A 24,441-nucleotide genomic window follows, 5' to 3' on the forward strand; every position below is an offset into this window, starting at 1 on the left:
TTGGTTTATTTAATCAAAGAAGACCTTCAATTCCTCTTCTGTACCCCTCCAAATAATAATGATGTTGTCGATGTACTGTCTGAATAATTTTAGATTAGCTCTTCCGACACCAAAAATGTGTTCCTCTTCCCATCTGTTAAGGAATAAATTTGCTAAGCTTGGGGCATATTTGGCCCCCATGGCTACTCCTTTGGTTTGAGTATAGTACTCTCCTTTGTATCAGAAGAAGTTATGGCTCATGGCCATTCTTAAACCTTCCAGGATGTAATTGATTTGGACTTGTTGTAACTTTGTTGGGGTTTGTAATGCCCACTCAACACTACTTATGGTATCTTCCTGTATAATGTTGTGTAGCAGCCATAACCCATTGCAGGGCGGCCTTGATTTATTGGACTTACCAGTTACCTTCTCTTGGCCTGCTCTTCCACGTCTAGGGGTTCCCAGGGTTGATACCCAACGACTTGAACACTGACACAGATGAAGTCCTCTTAAAAAGGGGTTATTTTGCAGCAACAACTTTCAATAACACAGTCTCTTAGGGAACAGAGGGCATGGGTGAAGAACTCAGGCACCTTGAACTGCAGGTCTACAAAAGTCTCTAATTCCACCCAGAGAGTAGCCACTCGCAGCTGGGTACTTCAAGGTTGAATAGATCTCTAGTCAGAGATCATGGCAGTCAGCACATTGACTCAAAACTTGAACAATCAATTAAGGGTGAACAGGAACCTTTTTCTTCCATACCTGGAACATTTCCCGTCTCCTCAATGGTACTGGAAAAGTGTGAATTCGTCAATGTCCTTCCCAACTCAGTAACCAGGCACTTCCCAGGATGCCACTTGCCGGCCCTCCTCCGAAGAGTTCTCCCCTCGGTCTCTTCCACGAGCTGTGGTGCCTCTCCAAGCCAAGAGCACACCCGACACCTTGAATCCTCCCTCAGTTACTGTGCCTCGGACCAGCCGGGTCCAAGACTCGGAACAGATGGATCCCTACCCAGACCAGACGGGTCTATCAGGGGCCTTCCACAGGAACATGTAGCGGGGTGTCGAACATCAACAGGTGGCCAACATCACGGGCACCCTAGAAAGGTAGCTGCGGTCTTTTAAAAAAATGTTTCACTGGCCCATCACTTTAAGTCTTCATCCTTTCATGATAGATCTCCTGAGAGTCATCCGGGTGGGCTGCTGATGAGTCAGTCAGGTGGAGTAAGTCAGGAGGGCTAGTGAAAGGGGTAGCTGCAGCCAGGTGAATTGGCAGTGCCTGAAGAGGTGGTGCTGGGGTCAGTGACCACAGAGAAAGAGTTACAAGCTGTTTCACTAAACTATGTTACACAAAAAGGGGCTATGAGTTCTTGCCTGTAAAAGGCTATTTCTAATCTGACTGGGAGCCTGTCAGATAAATTAAAGTGATTCAGCTGGAGCAAGCAAGAGATGTGCAGGAGGAAATTAAAGGAGACTGTATATAGGCTGTATATAGGAAGATGTCCCTGAAGTTGTGTTGAAAGTTTGCCGAGGGCAAGTGGGCATCCCATAACCTCCCATCCCTATCCAAGTTATTAACCCCCTAATAAAAAAGAAAAACAAAGTCACAAACTCTGTTTTTGGGTGCTTGTGAAAGAGTGGGGGGTCCAAGTTCATTAGCTGCCCCTATGGGGTGTGCTACATAGCCTCAACATGACTACAGTTGAAATCCTTGAAATTCAATATATTTTTTTTTTTTTTTAATATTGGGAAATTCCAAGTAGAACCATCTTGTAAGGTATTACTGGAACACATATATACAAGACATGGTAATTATTTCTTGTAATAACATCAGCTAATATTGCTTATACTAATATAACATTGTTTTATTATATTATTAGCCACTAATGAAAGTTTCACAGCTTTGAAAATATAGATGGGTTACTGTTTTATTTTTTGTGACAAACGGATGGACTATTATCATCAAGCTAAAATTATAGGAAGCCATAACAATGTGAATATTACTAACTACACCCAGTTTGGTATAAAAGGAGCCGAGCAAGTGTCAGTGCATTGAACATTGCTCTGGAGAGTAGACAGTACCTTGAATTCTCTGTGTACCAACTCTAAGAGGAGATTCATCATGTCTCACCGCTCCATCCTGGCCTCATCTGGACACAAACACTTCAGTTCTGGTTCTGTTTCTTTACCCAAACATTCCGGCTCACACAGCTTCTTATCACACTCTTCTAAAAATGTTCACCAGACCCAGCATTGTTTCAGCAGCAAGAGTGACCATCCTGTTGGGTCAAAAAGACCTAAGATTTCAGTGGGAAGTTTCCATTTAGGGAAAAGTGGACATGGACATGGATCTGGATTTGGTATTGTTGGACATGGTCATGGATTTAAAGGAATGTCTGGTTCTGGAGGGATCACAGCAGTTACTGTAAACCAGGGTCTTCTGGCTCCTCTCAATCTGGAAATTAACTCAAACATCCAAAGAGTTAGAACAGAAGAAAAGAACCAAATTAAGGGTCTGAATAATCAGTTTGCCTCCTTTATTGACAAGGTGAGAATTGTCAAGTTCATTTATAATGAAAGGAAAAGGTGTATGTATATATGATTAAGTGGCCCACAATATTTATAGGGTTAACAAAAAGGCACATCAAGGTGTATGTGTTATGTTCTGTTTGATTAAAGTCCTAAAGTTGTGTCCCTACATGTTCAATTTATTTAGCATGAATAACCAGTGCAGTTTGATGTTACCATGTATGACTGGTCCCACAATGATCTAAAGGCTTCTGCAAATTACTTAACATTATTTTCCAGTATATACTTTACTTAAAATGCCATACACAGGATGTCTATTAAAATATATGAAATATACAGCCCTTAATATAGTGAATATGAATTCAATAGGGCTGATTTACGAAAGGGTTAGCGAATTGTAATTCAACAAGTTGTGTTAATATTCACCTCAATTATCCAAACATGTGAAAAGCACCTGCACAAGATTGTATATCATGTCAGGAATTTGCTTTTCACGTTATTGAATAAATTAAGTAAATATCCACACACATTTTTTGGTGAAGATTTTTAACTCCTTTAGTAAATCACCCTCATTGACTTTGAATTAAAGTATGAAAACACAAGTTATTCAGCCTCCTAAATGAACCCATTTCCACATAAGTGATATGCAGTTTATTCCAGTGAACTGTTTTATTAATGGAAAAATAGATGTGCGTACTCTGTACTAAATTATACTGTCCCAGTCAAAGAACATGGAAAATATTCTAATAAATTGCTTTTGCCAATCCAATCTGGCTTAGATTGTAAAATTATGTAAAAATGATGTAAAAATTCATGTAAAATTATGTATATCATTGTATGACAATTTTTTGAGTATAGCCTCATATATTAATAAATAATATGTAGTATGAAAGTACCATCATCCAAGTTGATATATAAAAAATTGGAGAGGCAGAAATGTGGGGGCAGTTGCTGACGCTGACCAATACACATGGCCCCCTGAAGTGATTAACCTCCCTGGCGGTACGATTATTTCGGATTTTAGGTGCTAAAAGCGGTACCATTATTTTGCATGAAAATTTGGCGTTTTATATTGTAGTCCTGCAATTCTTAGGAATAACTCTCTTAAATCTGTCCAAACCAGAGTCTAGCAGACATCCCGGGTATGATAAAGTTTGAAAAATTAAATCATAAATTATAATATAATAAATAATTATAAATAATTGTACCAAATAATAATATAACAATAATAAAAATTATTCAATAATGTAATCAAATCAAAAACACTGAAATTTGCTCAGTTGCAGAATTGTCACTGTCATTACTTTTCAGTATTTGATGACGGATCTCCCCACAAATCGCTATCGCTCAATTCTGCGAGTGATTCTAATTTATTATCGCTGTTTTCTAGCTGGTCTAAAATCATTTTTGATGTACAGTGACAGTTTTGGTTGCTATGGACAATCTCCAGTTTCCAGGCATAAAGAACAGTTTTTATTATATAAAACTGCATGCAGGACACTGGGCAGACCACTAGGGACAAAGGGGATGTGAAATATTTACATACAGCAATGTAATCTGTAAGATTACATTATACTGTATGTATACTGTCTGTTTCACTTTTTGAATTTGGCGCCGATCTCCGTGCCCGTGCGTCGCAACGCTCGCAGGGCACGGAGATCGGCAGTGTGATAGATCGAGCGAGACACGGCTCGCTCGTACAGCGGGGAGACAACGCTGGATCCGAAGGAGAAGGTAAGTAAACCTCCTCCTGGATCCAGCGACGCTGTCCCGAGTCTGACTCGGGGATACCGCTTTTGGTATGAAAAATCCACCCCGAGTCAGACTCGGGAATACCGTCAGGGGGGTTAATGGACTATCTTGGTACTGATACAATGATAAATGAATTGTGATAAATGACAAATTTTAATACATATAAAAAACATACAAAGGTATTAAAAAATACACCACAAATTACATATGTGAACGGGTCTTCTTACCTTAACATTTAATGTAATATGTTGTTAAAATCTATTTTGCTTTGTAATTATGCTTTGTCTAAATGCATTATCTGCCCCATAGACCATTCCTCCTGAAGAAGCGGTTTATGCCGCGTTACCGGTAGAGGAAACAACTCATACTCCACTCCAACAGAGACTCTATGGGGGAACCCGTTAGTAGCTAGTTATTTGTGGTGTATTTTTTAATACCTTTGTATGTTTTTTATATGTATTAAAATGTGTCTTTTATCACAATTAATTTGTTATTGTATCAGTACCATGATAGTCCATTAACTACTTAAAGACCAGGCCTCTTTTTCAGACTTGGTGTTTACATGATTAAAAGTTTTTTTTTGGTGTTTACATGATTAAAAGTTTTTTTTTTAGAAAATTACTTAGAACCCCCAAACATTATATATTGTTTTTATTCTAAGACCCTCGAGAATAAAATGGCGGTCATTGCAATACTTTTTTTCACACCGTATTTGCGCATCGGTCTTACAATCACACTTTTTTTGGAAACAATTCACTTTTTTGAATAAAAAAATAAGATAACAGTAAAATTAGGACAATTTTTTAAATATTGTGAATGATAATGTTATGCCGAGTAAATTGTTACCCAACATGTCACGCTTCAAAATTGCACCCACTCGTGGAATGGCGTCAGGCGTTTAGATTCAAAAATCTCCATAAGCGACATATTACAAATTCTACAGGTTGCATGTTTTGCATTACAGAGGAGGTCTAGGAGTAGAATTATTGCTCTCGCTCTACCGATCACGGCGATACCTCATATGTGTGGTTTGACTACCGTTTTCATATGCGGGCGCTACTCACATATGCGTTCGCTTCTGCGCTCGAGCTCGTCGGGACGGGGTGCTTTAAACTGTTTTTTTTTAAATGGATCACTTTTATTTCTATTACAAGGAATGTAAACATCCCTTGTAACAGAAAAAAGCATCACAGGTCCAGTTAAATATGAGATCTGGGGTCAAAAAGTCATCATAGCTCATATTTGGACTTAAATGCAATAAAAAAAAAGTCATTGAAAAAATGACATTGAAAAAATGTGCCTTTAAGAGGTATGGGCAGAAGTGATGTTTTCACGCTGCTTCCGCTCTCCTATGGTATAGACATGAGTGGGGGCCATCTTAGCCTCACTCTTCTCTATACCCAGGCACAGACAGGACCCGATCGCCTCTGCTGCTACCAATGGCTCCAGTGAGCAGTGGGAGGGGGGCTAGCAACTCTCCCGCCGCTAATAATGGTGATCTTGTGGTGGACCTGCCGCGGAGACCACCATTATCGTACACACGACCGGCGCCTGAAGAGATGGATATCTCAGTTGTGGCAACAGCTGCTGCCATTACAAGATATCCCTCTTCAAAAAATGGATGTACATAGTCATGCACCGGTCGTAAAATGGTTAGGTGGTCATGTGTATTGGTCAGCAACTGCCCCCACATTTCCACCTCTCCAATTTTGTATATTAGTGTATGTTACTCCATTTCTATATCCATAAGAAATTATTTATACTCTCAACACAGGTAAGATTTTTGGAACAGCAGAACAAGATGCTGGAGACCAAATGGTCTTTTCTACAAGAGCAGAAGACAGCCAGATATCAGATTGAACCTCTGTTTGAGGCTTTTATTGGCAACCTGAGGAGACAGCTGGAGAATCTAGAATGTGAGAGAGCTCGCCTGGCTGCAGAGAGGAACAGCATGGAGGGCACTGTAGAAGAACTAAGGAGAAGGTAACAATACTATTACACATTAATGCATAAATGTATGGAGTACCCTGCATATAATGGTAAAGCTTTACCTTCTCCATGTTTTGGTGCCAGGCTCAGACTGGCAATATGGAAATTCTAGTATTATTCCTTAAATCCTAGCATCAAGTTCAAGCAAAACTAAGCTCACGATTAAACTGCTTCTCAAAATAAAGCTTGTTAGAAATGTTCTTTATGTTATTAAATCCTTAATCAAAAATCCTTAAATCAAACACATACAGTATATGCAACATTTAAGGCATGCCTCTGGTGGTAACTGTCACAGTTGCCAGTGTGCTTATGTCAGCTCTCAACAGAACTTTCACTCAAACGGTGGGTGTTATAGGTGTATAGCACCATGGCAACTGCAGATCTAAATAAAGGCAAAGATTGTCTTCAGCTAAAGAATATAAGGGTATACATTTGCTTTGATACTGTATCTAATTTTTTTAGGATATACAGGATATATTATATATATATATATATATATATATATATATATATATATATATATATATATATATATGAGAAAAGTGCATTTTCCTATAATTTTCCCAAGAAAGCATTTGCAGAATTTGACTGTCCCAGATATTTACCTATAACCAACATGTGTTAATTCAAGTGTGCAGATTAATTGATTAAAACTCAAAGTGAACATATACAATTTAGCAAAGCTTTATTCCTTTTTGATGCTACAATGCATGTGGGGGGGATTGGTTTGCAGAAATAATTTGCACAATATTATAGTAAAATTATATCTTATTGACGTGGGCACAAATGATTACAATGGTGACTTTTCATATTTGCCACCATATTAAAAATTAAGATGACATTGTATTCACTTACATTAGCAATTCGTGCAAACATCATCCCAATCATCCAACCATCATTGTAAGGATTTTGGAGGGTAGCATTATTTTTTGTTCAGTTTTAATTTACATTTTTTTTCTTCATGAGGGAGGCCTGGATCTATTAAGCAGAGACCAGATCTAGTGCTGTCTGCAACAGCTCTGGCTGAGCCTACCTACTAGGAGCATGTGCATTGATATGACGTGTGACGACATTACACTTCAGATGTAAATAATAAACAGAAGCATAGGGGTTGATTTACTACATGCAAATAGACTGTGCGCTTTGCAATGTGCAGTTGCCCCAGAGCTTAGTAAATGAGGTAAGGCTTCACTTTGCAAAGAGTGCTCAATCATGTGCAAGGAAAAACATTTTTTTGCTTGCACATGATTGGATGATTGAGGTCAATAGAGCTTCTGCTCTTTTACTAAGCTCTAGAGCAAATGCTCTTGCAGAGTGCAACTGCACTTTGCAAAGTGCACAGTCTTTTTGCCTTTAGTAAATCAACCCTATAGTGTTTGTATTCGTTTCTGCAGTGCGCTCCTAAAGAATTGACTGTAGAATCATTGGAGGCCCAGGAGATGATCATTTCAGCTCCAGGGCTCAGGACTGAATGCTGGCTGTCATTGACAGCCTTTAATTTCAGCCAAAACCCCTGCTGGGACACACAGGAGCTACTGATTCCCAGAGACATTTCAAAACAGTACTGGGACAAATAGTCACTCTACTCACACCATTTTAAATTGGTACTGAGGACTCAAGTGGTTTAGAAACAGTTAGTAATTTAGAGATTGTTTAGAATGTATAGGACATATGAAAAAAAAAATGTCTTTTTACAGATATGAAGATGAAGTGAACAGAAGAACAGATGCCGAGAATGAATTTGTTTCTCTGAAGAGGGTAAACATTTTAAAATTAGTCACATCTTTCTGTATTATCTGTTAACCACTTGCTTACTGGGCACTTAAACCCCCCTCAGTCCCAGACCAATTTTCAGCTTTCAGCGCTGATGCACTTTGAATGACAATTGCGCGGGAATACAACACTGTACTCAAATGAAATTTTTTATCATTTTTTTCCCACAAATAGAGCTTTCTTTTGGTGGTATTTAATTACAGCTGGGAGTTTTATTTTTTGCTAAACAAACAAAAAAAGATGCAAAAAAATAAAATAAAATAAATCATGTTTAATAGTTTGTTATAAAATTTTGCAAACAGGTCATTTTTTTCCTTCATTGAAGTGCGCTGATGAGGCGGCACTGATAGGCTGCACTGGTGGGCACTGATAGGCTGCATTGGTGGGCACTGATAGGCTGCATTGGTGGGCACTGATAGGCTGCACTGGTGGGCACTGATAGGCATAGTTAAGGCGGCACTAATAGGCACAGATAAGGCGGCAGCCGATGGGCACAGATAAGGCGGCATTGATGGGCAAAGATGGGCACAGATAAGATGGCACGGATGGGTGGCACTAAGGGGCAATGATAGGTACCACTGATAGATGGGACTGATGGGCACTGATAGGTGGCACTGATAGGTGGCTCTGATAGGTGGCACTGCTGGGCACTGATGGGCGGCACTGCTGGGCACTGATGGGCACTGGTAGATGACACTGATGGGCACGGATATGTGGCACTGGGGTGCATCACCTTTGTTGAGGCAGATTGTGGGCACTGCTGGGTGGCACTGTGGGCACTGCTGGGTGGCACTGCTGGGTGGCACTGTGGGCACTGCTGGGTAGCACTATGGACACTGCTGGGTGGCACTATGGGCACTGCTGGGTGGCACTGACGGGGGCACTTATTTTTTATCATCTTTATTGATGAGGGGGCAGGTGGGCACTGGCAGGGGGCAGGTGGGCACTGGCAGGGCTGGCCGTGATCGGGACTGATGTCCCGATCACGGCCGCCGGTGATCGGCTTTTTTTTTTTTTTTCTCCTCGTGCTGTTAGCGCGAGGAGGAATAATAGCCAATTACCGGCTCCGTTATATCACATGATCAGCTGTCATTGGCTGACAGCTGATCACGTGATAAGGGGTCGGGATTGACCCCTTGCTCTGATCGGTGAACAGGCGAGTCTCATAGACTCGCCGATCACAGAGCGCGCCGCGCGCGCTCCTCAGGGGGCGTGCAGGAAAAGGAGATACGCGCTGTAGCCGTCATTCGGCTATAGCGCGGGTCCCAAGTGGTTAAAGCAACACTAATAACATGAATAACTCTGTATTTCTAACTTTAGGATGTTAATGCTGCTTTCATGAACAAAGCTGAACTTCAGGCCAAGACCGACTCCCTGAGCGATGAGATCAGCTTCCTTAGGACCCTGTATGATGCGGTAAATAATGCTCTTTTTGGGTCATAAGTACATTTCTAAATGTAATTTATACTGCTATACTGTAGTCGCTGTACATATTTTCTGAAATTTCAGGAAATCAATCAACTCCAAGCTCAGATTTCCGACACTTCAGTTCTTGTGTCCATGGACAACAGCCGAGACCTAGACATCAATGGTATCATCGCCGATGTCAGAGCTCAATATGAAGAGATTGCTAACAGAAGCAGAGCAGAGGCTGAAGCCATGTACCAATCCAGGGTAAGTGTGTTATAATTGGAGCTACAAGGCAACAGGTATCATCATGCATTGGAATTCATATACCGTAAGCAGCTATGAATAGCTGAATAGTTTGAATAACTGATTGAGAGGAAAATTGGATATGTTCACCACAGCCGATATTCTGCCATAGTTTATTTTAAAACAATATATTCATTTAATGAGACTTGCGCTGTCAGTACAGGTACCCAGTGTTAAAAAAAAAAAACATTAGTGTGTTGCCACTCGGCTAACTTGAGGCCATCTGTATAATAGATCATAATTTTATATTTTGATTTCAGCCAATCCTTTTCATTAAAAATTACATAATATGCTATGTATAGTTCCATCCACAGTTACAGTAACATGCATTTAAGAGCATCTCTTCCCTCTCAAAAAATGTATTATACTGCATTTTACAGCTCCTTAGATGTGGTACCTGCATTTGTTTTCATTTTATCTTTTTTCCTTTTTTTTTCACTTGGCAATACTGCAAAAGCACAATTCTTTCCCCCCACTCTGCTATATCTATGAAGGAAGCCATGGTTTTTACTATAACTTCAAATATGTCTTCCTCTAAAGACTGGTACGGTCGTTGAAACATAACCCTGTTTCCCCTCCCCCATCTTCCCCTACCCTACCCTCTTGACCTTTTACGCATATCTCTTCTACAACAATACTCCTAAAATGTAGAATCTGATAACTGGTTAGGAAACTAGACATTATTGCATTAGCACTATTAGTTGATACACGATAGCTGTATATCCCCTACCCATGTCTACCCTCTTCTGGGGCAGTGTGAGCCTAATTGGGCGCCAGAAGGGGCTAGATAGGGACCCAAGATGAGGTGACCAGCTGGAGTTGACACTGTTAATATTCATTGTTCATAATGGTAAATGTTAGCTCACATTAACGGTGTTAATCTCATTCATGTTTTACACTGTATATTGATGACAAATGTTACAATGTAAAAAATTTTATGACTTTATCTGATACTACCTGATGTATCTGTTATTCTTCAATAAAAATTATATTTAAAAAAAAAAAAAAATATGTCTTCCTCTCCATCTCTATTACATGTTAGTGGATGGGATTAGTAGTTTACAGAAGGAAGAAAGCATTGTTTGTGTGCTCAGTTGAACTCACTAGAAGTAACCAAGACACTGCTTTTCTGGCAAGATCAGCACACTTATTTTTGTTACTTGCTGGAAATGTGTTTTAGCATGAAAAAGGAGAATTAATACAGCAACAACATCAAAATACTGGTAATCTGAAATATATTCTTGCTTTTTGAGAGGGGGGGTTAGATATAATTTAAACATCTGTGTTATTTTTTTTTTCTGGCAATATCTTCTATAATATCTTAATATATTAACAATATGTAGTTTCCTATGAGACATGAGCCTTCAAATGAAATGGTGCATGGAATAACAAATGGAATTAAAACATTTGGTTTCCACAAATATTCATCTACTTTTTTTTTATTATCTACAGTTTGAAGACCTGCGAATGGCAGCTGGAAGAAATGGAAACGATCTGCAGAACAGCAAAAATGAGATTGCGGATCTCAATCGAACAATTCAGAAGCTTAAAGGTGAAATTGAATGTGCCAAATCCCAGGTATAAATCCAGAGTCTTTTTATAATTTTATGGCCAACTTTGCAATATTGTTAGCACCTCTGATTTATGGTTTTTAACAGTTTCATTGCGCTTGTTTAATGTTATATTTTTCCAGATTTAAACTGACTGGAAATTTCTTTTGCGTCCCATTTTTAAATTTTTATATTAGATATAGAAAAATTTCTTAATAGTATGTAATTTATTGTTTTCTTGTTGATATAAATAAAACATTTTCAGCACTTGTTTTTTTTAGATCCTTTTTGCTCATGTATGTTTTGTCAAGGTTATTGAACTTAAATAAAACAAAGCAGGTGATACTCAATTTACCAGAATAAAAAGAGAATGCATTTTATTTGATCATTTCTAGCGTGCTGCACTTGAAGCTGCCATCAGGGAAGCTGAGGAAAGTGGTGAAGCTGCTGTCAGGGATGCCAAGCAAAAATTGTCAGAATTGGAGGCTGCCCTACAGAATGCCAAACAGGACATGGCTCGCCAACTAAGAGAATACCAGGAACTGATGAATATTAAACTGGCTCTGGATATTGAGATTGCCACTTATAAGAAAATGCTGGAAGGAGAAGAGCACAGGTATATATTTCACATGTCAGGCAAGGAAGGTGCTAACTGGAAATTAAAACAAAAAAATGACTTCATCAGTCTTCTGCTGCTCTTTTAATATCCATTGCCAGGCTTGGGGTAGGGAGGTGGCCTAGCTGTGTTAATTAGCTGAATTAGAGAAAAGTCAAGTCACCAGGGTGACTGTGCTGGGTGGCAGAGCCAGAGTGTAAATTTCAGTATGGACATCAAGAGTATTATTAGATTGGGGGATCTGTAAAAGTTGTAGATTTCTACAGACATAAATATTTTTGCTAATCTTTCACAATTGGGCAGCAATATTCAAATGGACAGGTACTGTATGTAAGGGTCAGAACTGAGGAATCTGCGTTTTCTGTAAGAAATACATTTTAGTTCTCTAGTTCCTAGATAGCAAATAAGTCTCTTAACTTGCCGCACATTTTCACTGGCAAGTTGTTTACTTGCAGCACAAGAAGCACACGTTCTAGTTGACACTTTTCCAATTTGTATCAAATTTGCTTGGGAAGTCTCTAGCAAGAGCGAAGTTGCAGTGGTGAGTAGGGATGAGCTTCGTGTTCGACTCGAACATTGGCTGTTCGGCCGTTCGGCGAATTCCGAACGTTTGGGCCGTTCGCGTCAAAATTCGAGTGGCGCGCGCGAATCACAATGCACTGCGGTGGCGCAGTGCATTGCTGGCTCATGATTGGCCAAGCATGCACTGTGACCCCGCATGCTTGGCCAATCGTAGCGCCAGCAGCGAGGAGAGCCATGATTGGCCACAGGCATCCTGCCTGTGGCCAATCATAGCTCAGGCTGTGTAGTGCACGCCCCACAGTATATAAGGCCGCCTTTGAGGCGGCCTCGTGTAGTGTGTTAGCATCTGAAGCAGTGGGTGTTCTGTGTACCTTCAACACAGTACACACCGATCGTTTTTGGCTGATTTCCTATCTTGCTGCTGTGTAGTGGTTGTTGTCTGTGCCCTGACCGCAGTATACACCACTATATTCACCTCACCTATATAGCTAGTGATCTAGCTTTAACCACTTAACAACTGCCCATTGCCGATTAACGGCTTCAGGGCGGTTGTTTAACTCTGAGAGGCCGTTAATTAACGGCCTCCCAGAATTCTGCTCTCGCGCGCCCCCTGGGGCGCGCACTCGAGAGCATCCGTGACCGCCGGGTCCACAGGACCCGGCGCATCACGGATCACGGTAAACGGCCGCTCGTCGCGGCCGTTTACCACGTGATCGCTCCGTCAAATGACGGAGTGATCACTTGTAAACAAACCGGCGTCATGTTATGACGCCGGTTCCTCCCTCCCCTCTCTGTACCGATCAGTACAGCGGAGGGGAAAGAGATCGGTGTCAGCAGCGATGTGGGCTGCATCTGCAGTGCCCACATCGCTGCTCACCGAATTTAACCCCTCAATTCCCTGCCAATACTCTGCAATACCAGTGCATACTCTGCAGTACCCTGCCATTACTCTGCAGTACCCCGCCATTACTCTGCAGTACCCCGCCATTACTCTGCAGTACCCCGCCATTACTCTGCAGTGCAGTACCCTGCCATTACTCTGCAGTACCCTGCCATTACTCTGCAGTACCCCCCATTACTCTGCAGTACCCTGCCATTACTCTGCAGTACCCCCCATTACTCTGCAGTACCCCCCAATACTCTGCAGTACCCCGCCATTACTCTGCAGTGCAGTACCCTGCCATTACTCTGCAGTGCAGTACCCTGCCATTACTCTGCAGTACCCTGCCATTACTCTGCAGTACCCCCCATTACTCTGCAGTAACCCCCATTACTCTGCAGTACCCTGCCATTACTCTGGAGTACCCCCCAATACTCTGCAGTACCCTGCTATTACTCTGTAGTACCCCGCCAATACTCTGCAATACCCTGCCATAAATTGCCATACCCAGCCATACTCGGAGATACCCAGCCATACTCGGTGATACCCTGAAATACCCAGCCATAGATGCCCCCCACCCCTCACCGCCCTCCAGTGCTTCTACCAACTCGCCAGTACGATCAAAGCCAGAATCTTTTTTTTATTTTTTATTTCAGGCTTACCAGCCTAGAGGTGAGATGTGGGGTCATATTGACCCCCAGATTTCACTGTAAAGAGGACCTGTCACCCCATATTCCTATTACAAGGGATGTTTACATTCCTTGTAATAGGAATAAAAGTGATCAAAAATATATTTTTGGGGAAAAAAATGTCAAACTAAAATAAATAAAGTAAAATGAACAATAAAAATTTTTTTTTTTTAAAGCGCCCATGTCCCCATGTGCTCGCATGCAGAAGCGAACGCATGCGTAAGCCCCGCCCACATATGAAAACGGTGTTCAAACCACACATGTGAGGTATCGCCGAGAACGTTAGAGCGAGAGCAATAATTCTAGTCCTAGACCTCCTCTGCAACTCAAAACATGTAACCAGTAAAAAAAAATTTAAAGTGTCGCCTATGGGGATTTTTTAAGTAGCGACGTTTGGCGCCATTCCACGGGCATGTGCAATTTTGAAGAGTGACATGTTTGATATCTATTTACTCAGCATCACTTTATCTTTCACTTTATGCAAACATTGGGCTAACTTTACTGTTTTTTTTGTTTGTTTTTTAAGCACAAAACTGTTTTTTCCCCCAAAAAAACCCGTTTGAAAAATTGCTGTGCAAATACCGTGTGAGATAAAAATTTGCAACGACCACCATTGTATTCTCCAGGGTCTTTGCTAAAAAAAAAATATATATAATGTTTTGGTGTTCTCTGTAATTTTCTAGCAAATAAATGATGATTTTTACATGTAGGAGAGAAATGTCAGAATTGGCCTGGGTGCTCCAGAACGCCTGATGGCGCTCCCTGCATGTTGGGCCTCTGTATGTGGCCACGCTGCGTAAAAGTCTCACACATGTGGTATCGCCGTACTCGGGAGTAATAGCAGAATGTGTTTTGGGGTGTAATTTGTGGTATGCATATGCTGTGTGTGTGAAATAACCTGATAATATGACAATTTTGTGGAAAAAAAAAAAAAAGGAAATAGGCGGTCAGTACTTCAGGTGTGATCAATTTTCAGATATTGGCACCATAGCTTGTGGACTCTATAACTTTCACAAAGACCAAATAATATCCACCAATTTGTACTTATTTTTACTAAAGATATGTAGTAGTATGAATTTTGGCCAAAATTTATGAAGAAGAAATTACTAATCTGCTAAATTTTATAACAGAAACGAAGAAAAATTCATTTTTTCGCTGAATTTTCGATCTTTTTTCTTTTATAGCACAAAAAATAAAAAACTGAGAGGTGATTAAATACCACCAAAAGAAAGCTCTATTTGTGTGAAAAAAAGGACAAACATTTCCTATAGGTCCAGTGTTGCATGACTGAGTAATTGTCATTCAAAATGTGAGGGCACCGAAAGCTGAAAATTGGTCTGGTTATTAAGGGTGTTTAAGTGCCCAGTGGTCAAGTGGTTAATAATAGAGCTTGCAGTCAGTAGTGTGTTCTGTACCCAGTACATACTGCTATAATATAGGGCAGGCCCCTACTTTCAAACATCCAACTTACAAACATCTCCTACTTGCAAACGCAAGGAGACAGCAGCAAGTGAGATGAAAAAAGATGGACGACAAAACAAATTATACAGGGGTGATAACCCTTCCCTATGTTTTCCAAAAAGCTTAAAAATTGTTTTTTTGACTGGAGCTACACTTTAAAAATGTATCGGTTGAAAATTACAAACAGATTCAACTTAACACAACAAACCTACACAGTCCCTGTCTTGTTTGCACCGCCTGTATACTGCTGTTCTGAGTATATAGGGCCTGGGGGCCACACGCATTTCCTTTTTTTAATATGGGTACGGGGTTCCCCTTAATATGCGTACAAGACCCAAATAGGCTGGTAATGGGCAGGGAGGGCTACCCATGCCATTTTTCTCAATGATTTTCAACCATATTGCAGGAACCAGATATAACATTAAAACCGCAAGCAGTTTTAAATGGTGTTATTTCCGTTTAATGTCATTTTGTGCAGGGACTGTTCTAAACACGGGAAACACGTGGCACTTCACAGGCATACTACAGACACCCCCCAGGCACCATATTTAAAGGAATATTTCACCTTTTTTTTCACTTTAATCGTCATTAAAATCAGTGCTCCCGCCAAAACGGCAGTTTTTAAAACTTTTTTTTGCAGTGACCCATGTCCCCTGAGGCAGGAGGCAGGTCCCCAAACCCTTTTTAGGACACTATCTTGCATATTAGCCGTTAAAATTAGCACTTTCCATTTCGAACGTTCGAGTCCCATGGACTTCAATGGGGTTCGAACGTTTGTAACGAACGCGGGGGTCGTTCGCAAGTTCTGGTGCGAACCGAACCTGGGGGTGTTCGGCTCATCCCTAGTGGTGAGTCTACAGCAAGAGCTCTGCAAGTCTACAGCATGAAAATTCAGCCACAGTGACCACTGTGGTGGGATGACTTTTGCACAACATAATTGAACCAGAACTTGCAGCAGACTTGCAGAATGTTTGCAAAGAAAGTTGATCTGGAGTCCTGCAACTTGCTGCAATTGTGCAACAAACCTGGCAAGTCTAGCAATAGCTTAGCAAGTAATTTTCAAACGTGCAGCACAAGCACGTGTTATCTGTGTTTCTGCCTGATAGTCTTCATTTGTTATTTATCAGTTAATGTTCATAGGTGTAAGAAAAAATCTTGTGTAAGAAAATAAAATTCATGCTAAAGTTCTGTTCATTTTTCTCTTTTTCAGGATAGGTGCAGAGGGACATGTAAACATTTGTAAGTAAAACTATTTGTTCCATATATAATAAAAACCTATGCGTAAATTCACATACGGTATCAATGTGAATTCTATGCCTCCCACATTTAGTGTGAAAATATTTTGAATATAGTTTATTTTCTAATGAATAATCTATAATTTCTATTAATTATTCTTACCATAGATACTATACTCTAAATTATGTGTTAATGTTTTTGGTATTAATAATATTGTGCACAGATCATGATGTGCAGTTTCTAATTTCAGGCAAACACAATCCATCTGAAACTAACTACACCTATCTTTATTTTCTAAAATGTAGAGATATGAAGACTAGGGAGGGTCAGTGAATCTTTAATTAAAGTATACTTAGCCTTGAAGAAAATTTGACTAGACTTGCTGGATTCATAATTGCGCGTTGTCTTCTGAACTACTTTGCCTGAACATGTATTTACATATTGCCTGGAATGGCAAAGATTACCATATTGACATAATGTATCCATTTGTTACAGCTGTCCTGCACTCCAGCACTGGAGGAAAACACCATTCTACAGGAAAGTCCCATGAAGCTAGTGGCCACCACCACCAACACCACCATCATCATAAGGGAAGGTTCAGCTCCAGAAGCCATGTCCCCATAAGCAAGCATCACTCCAGCCATGGACATCACTGCTAAAGTGAAGACCTATATACAGAGATATGATGAAGCTGCTCAATCGATGCATGGCATACAAGCCTACATAGAAATGTAGAAATCTCCTTTTCATATTATGTCTTTATATGAATTGGGGTGCTGGCTTGCTTATTAGTATAGTCTAAATATAATGTTTGCTGTATATATTTGTGACATTGTATGCTGTAAAATGCTTCAATAAACAGTAATCTATGTTCTGACATCTGCTGTAATTATAAAGACTGACACTAGTTGTAAATCATCAACTACTGTAAATGTTCTGTGGGAAATGTAATTTCAATTCAAATTTTGAGCACTGGGAGTATAAAAATGGATGAAGGGACAAGCTCAGCTCAATCCCTCTTTATATTACCCTCATTTATACAGAAAATACATATTATGCATGTCTGCTAAGCATATTTTACCATTGCCAATAGTAATTGTCCCAATAAAGTCTACTGTATAATGTTCCACTGACACTTTACTACATGCCCTGATAGATGGAGATTAACCTACCAGCCAGACCAGAATTGGACTAACCATATGCTCTAGAACAACCTTTCTCTACCAGGGTTCTGTGGCATCCTAGGATTCATGCTAAGTTGCTAGGGGTTCAAAAAGCTTTCAGCAATTGGGAATTGATTCCCCACTTATACTGACCACCATTGTAAAAAAGGACCATTTTACATTGACCATCAATGAAAGGATGCACTTTTTTCACCAACTACTAATGTTAGGGAACACTACATTTGTTACTGTCTGTAGTTTTTTTTCTATTACTATTATTAATTTCATTTTAAGATTTTTACTTAAAATAATGTTGATGTATAGAACAAAGGGTATAGAAAAATGATCTTCCCTTGTCAAATATGATAGGTAGGTTACATTGTTTAATCTTTTTTTGCAAATTTTTGACCATAGTATTGTGCAATAGCCTGCAGGTATAATTATTGTTATCAGGGGTTCCCCAGGACATAAACAATATTTGAAGGATTCCCCCAGGCTCCTGTTTAAAAATTAAAAGTCAGGAGCTTCAAAAATGTATTAAAATTGTAGCTGCTGACTTTTAATAAACAGCCACTTACCTGTCCTATGACCCAGAAATGTACTCAGCCCAAGCATTTTTATCTTTTATCCGTTGTTCCCGGTGCTGGTCTTTTAACTATGGGCACCTGGCAATGACAGCTTGCAGCTCCACAACTGGGTGCCCACTGCACATGCATGGGTGATGAGGCGCATTGTCTTGTCATGTGTCCCAGATGAGAGAAAAGGGAGGAGGAGAACTTCAGCTTCCGACCACCTAGGTAGTCAGTGTGGAAGAGGGAGTGAGTACCTGTCAAAATTGGGTACCCGCTCCCCCTACCCTCCTCGCAGAACTTTACCTTTTGGGTGTAGATCCACTTTAAGCGGAAAACGCATAGATCTACAGCATTTAATTTATTCTGTTATTTTAGTTTTTTTATGTATCGAATCTAGGGTCTGACCAGCCCAGAAATTCTGAAGCATTTCAGAATTGTCAGAATGCTGATTCAGGCCTGCCAGTATGTTATTTTTACTGTGAAAGAAACCTGAGGAAGCCTGTGAACAATATGTAAAATTACATACTGACAGAAAAAAAGTTACAAGTGAACCCAAGACTCCAAAGCTGCAATATTGTAATGCATCACTGTAGTGGTGAGCAACTGCTCCTGATATGAACTGAAATGCTGAAGGGAAGTATCAATTCACCTCCCTCAAATTTCTAAATACATAAAGATTATTTCAAGAAAATAATTTTCACTTGATAAATGAGGTGTAGCTGTGGTCACTTCAGTCATACAATCTTGTACAAGCAAAAATAATTTTCTTTAATTTCCCTTACACACAATTAGATATTCAAAGTGTACATAACCTTACATTTTTCACTAACCTAGGTGGATAGTTTATATTGTGGTTTACAATAAACATCCATACCGATCCTGAGGGTTCAAAAGAGGTACATAAAACAAAACCTGATTACATATTTTATATAAATAGGCAGGAGTTGAATGACCCCAGACAAAGTTATATAAGATAATGGTCACCTTATAAGTCAATGTAAATGTGAACTTAACTTGATGATATTCAGTTTCGTTAAAGGACTGCGTATCATAAATATTTGCATTTTCTCTTTGGTAAATATTGTTTTCAATTGTATCGTCTTTTACGTGGTGACAATGATGGACAATGGCTGCACAATGAGACCATAGTCTCCACTGAAAGTGCATGTGGCAGTGTGAAACACAGGGAAGCAACTAAGGCCGCGTACACACGCGGGGACTGTTCGCTCAACTTTGTTTGTCAAACAGTTTCAGCGGACAGTCCGCTCAAACTTAGCATGGATGGACTTGCCCACACACGATGAACGAACAGTCCGCTGAAACCGTGCGCGATGATGTGAACGGCACGTACGACGGGACTAGAAAACGACGTCCTATACACTGCAATGCAACCTTTGGCGTGTAAATCCTTTCTGAGCATGCGCGGAACTTAGTTTGACGAACAAGCCTACACACGAGGGGACTGTTCGCTGAAACAAAGTTTCAGCGGACAGTTTTTCGGAAATTCCGAAAAACTTTGTTCAGCAGACTGTTCGCTGAAACTGTCCGCTGAAAGCCCACACACGAGCGGACTGTCCGCTGAAACACTGTTCAGCGGACAAAGTTGAGCGAACAGTCCCCGCGTGTGTACGCGGCCTGAGAGACCGAATGTTGTCACCCTATAACAGGAAGTACCAGAAAAAAGACCATGATGGCAGGATCACCAGATAATATTTAACCACTTACCGACCAGCACTCGATGATGTACGTCCTATTTTTGAAGAGGGATATCTCAGTAACGGCAGCAGCTGCTGCCACAACCGAGATATCCATCTCTTCAGGCGCCGGTCGTCTGTACAATAACGGTGGTCTCCACGGTGGATTCGCCACGAGATCACCACTCTCGGTGGCGGGAGAGGTGCCACCCCCCTCCCGCCGCCCTCCCGCACCTTCCGCCGCTTACCGGAGCCGTCGGTAGCGGCGGAGGCGATCGGGTCCTTTTGCTAGCTGGGTATGGAGACGAGTGAGGCTAAGATGGCCCCCACTCGTCTCTATGCTATAGGAGGGCGGAAGCGACGTCAAAACGTCGCTTCCGCCCATACCTCTTAAAGGTTTTTTTTTTTTTAAATGTCATTTTTTATTTTTTTATTTTTTTTGTTGCATTTTAGTCCAAATATGAGATCTGAGGACTTTTTGACCCCAGATCTCATATTTAACCACTTCAATACAGGGCACTTTCGCCCCCTTCCTTCCCAGCCCAATTTTCAGCTTTCATCACTCTAGCGCTTTCAGTGACAATTGCGCGGTCATGCTACACTGTACCCAAATGAAATTTTTATCATTTTGTTCGCACAAATAGAGCTTTATTTTGGTGGTATTTATTCACGACTCCGTTTTTAAAAAGCGGAAATTTGGAAAAAAAACAATATTTTCTTTTTTCTATGTTATGTTTTTGGTAAAAAAAATTCCGTTAAGTGTATAATAATTGGTTTGTGTGATCACGGACATATGTACGCAAATGATCATGTACATATGTGTGCAGGTGATCACGTACATATGTGTGCAGATAATCATTGGGACATGTGATTTTAGTGGGACATATGTGGGGGACATGTTTTTATTATTTGAGACATGTGTTTTTATTATTTGGGGACATGTATGTTTTGGGGACATGTATGTTTTGGGGACATGTGTGTTTTGGGGACATGTGTGTTTTGGGGACATATGTGGGGACTGTGTTTATACTGTGTGGTGTGTTGTGTGTTTACACTAGACTGGTGATCAGTGAGTAAAAAGCTGTAAAAAACAGCTCATACTCACTGATCATCAGCCGACTGCAGCGATCTGCTCTCCTCTCCTCAGTGATGACTTCTGTGTGAGGAGAGGAGGAGCCGATTGCCTAGCAACCGGCTGTTTGTTTACATCACATGATGGCCGTGACACGGCCGTCATGTGATCAGGAGGGCCAATCACAGAGCCCTCCTGCCGATCTGAGATGCGCCGTGTCCGGGTGACACGAGCACGTCATGATCGTTGCCGCTGCGCGGGCACGCGCGCGCGATCCCTCTCCTTCTGAAGGACGTTCCTGAACGTCCTATCAGAGGACGTTCCTGAACATCCTATCAGAAGTAGACGGCTCCCAACCGGCCGTATATGTGCATTGGCCGGGTGGGAAGTGGTTAAGAGGACCTGTCATGCTTTTTTCTATTACAAGGGATGTTTACATTCCTTGTAATAGGAATAAAAGTGATCCATTTTTTTTTTAAAGAACAGTGTAAAAATAAATAAAATCAATTAAAATAAATAAGAAAAAAAAAAAGGTTTTTAAAAACACCCCCTCACGATGAGTGGATGAAGCCCATTTGGTCTTTATGTATTAGGGAGCCAACAGTATGCTAAGTCTAGTGGCTAGGATTTCATCTAACAGTTTATGTCTTGGTTGAGGAGTCATCAGTCATCATGGGGTTTTGGAAGCATAGAGATAGCAGCTGTCAGTGTTTAAGAATGAAATGTGCTGCCAGCAAGGATGGCGTTAAATGTAGTTACTAACTAGAACAGGGGCTAGGAGGTCAGCAAAATTTGTCCGAGAACCCGTCAGTGCCTGGGTGTTTATGGGTTTTTAGAGATTTTATAGCTAGCAAAACCTCCTCAGTTTTAATTGGTTTCTCAAGATATTTGCATTGTAGAGACGAAAGAGAAAGCAAAGTAGTAGTTGAGAGAAGGGATTCAGCACGAGTGCAATCAAAAGTATCATCATTCGCGTAAAGAGTGGCAAACATGTTTTGATTACTTATTAAAATTATTATGTTTAGATCTATTTTAATATTATGTGTTTTCATATAATAGTATTTCGAATGGTGGTATGGTGACCATCACGAATGGAGTATGACAATGCAATTTACAATTACATCCGAAAGTAAGGTAAAATCTCCTCAGTGAAGACAAATATAAAAACATTTGATACCAGCTGTAAATATTCCCAGCTTTATCTAAAAGAAAACTGCAACGATTTCTATTTTTATGTACCCAAATGAATGGGTACTAAAGATAAGTTGCGGATAGAGATGGACACAATTTGGTGTCACTCACTTGAGACATACGTTATATTTACAAACTGTTCCTTTAGGACCTTTGAAGATCTTCAAACTAGCTTTCAGTTATGAAAAACTTTGATGGCTACACTCTCATACCATGCAAAAACGGCTTTATTTCTGTGTCACAAATCCATAAAAACAACCAATACTGATAGGCAGGGAGAAGACAAAAAAGGGTAGACGCATTTCAAACAATATTTCGTGCTTTATGAATACCACAAAGGAATGAAGTCTACATACACTAAATATATATTTTTACTCAGAGACTCTTGTGGTAACTAGGGGAAGGGAAACAGAAGAAAGCTGAAAAGGTGACCTGGGTGTGTCGTGGTCAGGAGGTCAGTATGTCTAAAAGGGGGCACACCCAAGAAGTAGTGATAACAGATAAGAAGAGATGAAATAAAGGGAACGGGTGAGTGGGACAACACAGAAGAAAAGCCAACAGCCATGAAGGATCAGGGGCTGGCTTTTATCTGCATGGCTCCTCCTACAATATGCCCCACCGTCCTACTTGTACTCAGAGACTCTTGTGGTAACTAGAGGAAGGGAAATAGAAGAAAGCTGAAAAGGTGACCTGGGTGTGTCGTGGTCAGGAGGTCAGTATTTCTAAAAGGGGGCACACCCAAGAAGTAGTGATAATAGATACGAAGAGATGAAATAAAGGGAACTGGTGAGTGGGACAACACAGAAGAAAAGCCGACAGCCATGAAGGATCAGGGGCTGGCTTTTATCTGCATGGCTCCTCCTACAATATGCCCCACCGTCCTACTTGTACTCAGAGACTCTTGTGGTAACTAGAGGAAGGGAAATAGAAGAAAGCTGAAAAGGTGACCTGGGTGTGTCGTGGTCAAGAGGTCAGTATGCCTAAAAGGGGGCAAAAACAAAAGCCAGTAGGATGAATATGTAAAGAAAGTTTATTGAAACAAAATAACAACTAATCAGCCAAATAAAGGAATGCTTGAGAGATCTCCAAGAGTGGCTCCGGGATGTACCTGGAGTAGCTTGATGATTTCCACCTGCCTAACCTTTTGATGACATGAACAGGGACCCCCTGGTGCAATGCCGCAGAAGCTGCCCCTATCCTGAAAGAATGACCCGAGTAGGACTTGGGATCCAACCCCAGATTTCCAAAGAGGGTGCGGCAGTGCTTAATGAAAAGTGCCAAGGTGAGAGGGGCCTTATTAAATGTAAAAAGAGGACTATTCCTGGGTCTAACTGATAACTGGACCAAGAGTAAATGCAAGACCAAAACCGGGCACCAACCAGCCTCAACCCTGAAATGCCTGACATCAGTTTTGGCCCCAGTTTGCTGCGTCTTACATTCATCCAGGTATAACAGGAAATGGTCAGAATACCTGACTGACTGATGGACAGAGTAGGAAACTTTGCTCCAGTACAAGCAAACTCCCTGGTCTAAGACAACCATAAAAAGCTAAATAAATTGCTGCTCTCAGCACCAGACTTTTATGAATACCCCTAAGGATAGCTTTGACAGAATGAGCTGCAAACAGCAATGGTCTACTGGGATATTGTAGAGAAATGAAATGTTGGACACCTACCAAATAACTCTTGATTGTACTGTGAGATAGTTTAAGTTGAGAGTGACAGTATGCCACGAAAGCCAAAATGTATTGACTGTCAAAACAAATCAACCTAGGGTAAAAAATTCGAAAAGTCTGAAAAGTTTTCCAGGCTGTGCTGTAAGCCCTCCTATTATTGATGGACAGCGACCTGTTGATCAACCCTAATGCGCCTGCCCAATGTGTATTTAATCCATCCTCAGGACCTAGAAATGCGGGAATGTTTATGCATGTGTACATGTTTGTGAGAATGTGTGCCTGTGTATGAGTGTGTATGTATATGTGAGTGCCACAGTGTGAGTGATATACAGCAATCATGTGACCCTATGCAGATTGTAATGTGTGCAGACAGATAGATCCTCCCC

General features: G+C 40.7%; 1 protein-coding gene across 1 annotated transcript; it reads left to right on the forward strand.

Annotated features, from left to right (window-relative positions):
- The first annotated feature begins 2,050 nt into the window (after window positions 1-2,050).
- LOC143984468 (keratin, type II cytoskeletal cochleal-like) lies at window positions 2,051-17,715 on the forward strand. The gene is made up of 9 exons (XM_077484629.1): window positions 2,051-2,526; window positions 6,034-6,242; window positions 7,946-8,006; window positions 9,342-9,437; window positions 9,531-9,695; window positions 11,187-11,312; window positions 11,680-11,900; window positions 16,663-16,691; window positions 17,184-17,715. The coding sequence occupies exons 1-9, from the start codon at window positions 2,101-2,103 to the stop codon at window positions 17,345-17,347; spliced, it is 1,497 nt and encodes a 498-aa protein (XP_077340755.1). The 5' UTR covers window positions 2,051-2,100; the 3' UTR covers window positions 17,348-17,715.
- Window positions 17,716-24,441: the final 6,726 nt, after the last annotated feature.

This window comes from Lithobates pipiens, unplaced genomic scaffold (genome assembly GCF_037356315.1).
Source record: "Lithobates pipiens isolate NorthernLeopardFrog02 unplaced genomic scaffold, aLitPip1_a1.2 Scaffold_16, whole genome shotgun sequence".
NCBI classification, from domain to species: domain Eukaryota; kingdom Metazoa; phylum Chordata; class Amphibia; order Anura; family Ranidae; genus Lithobates; species Lithobates pipiens.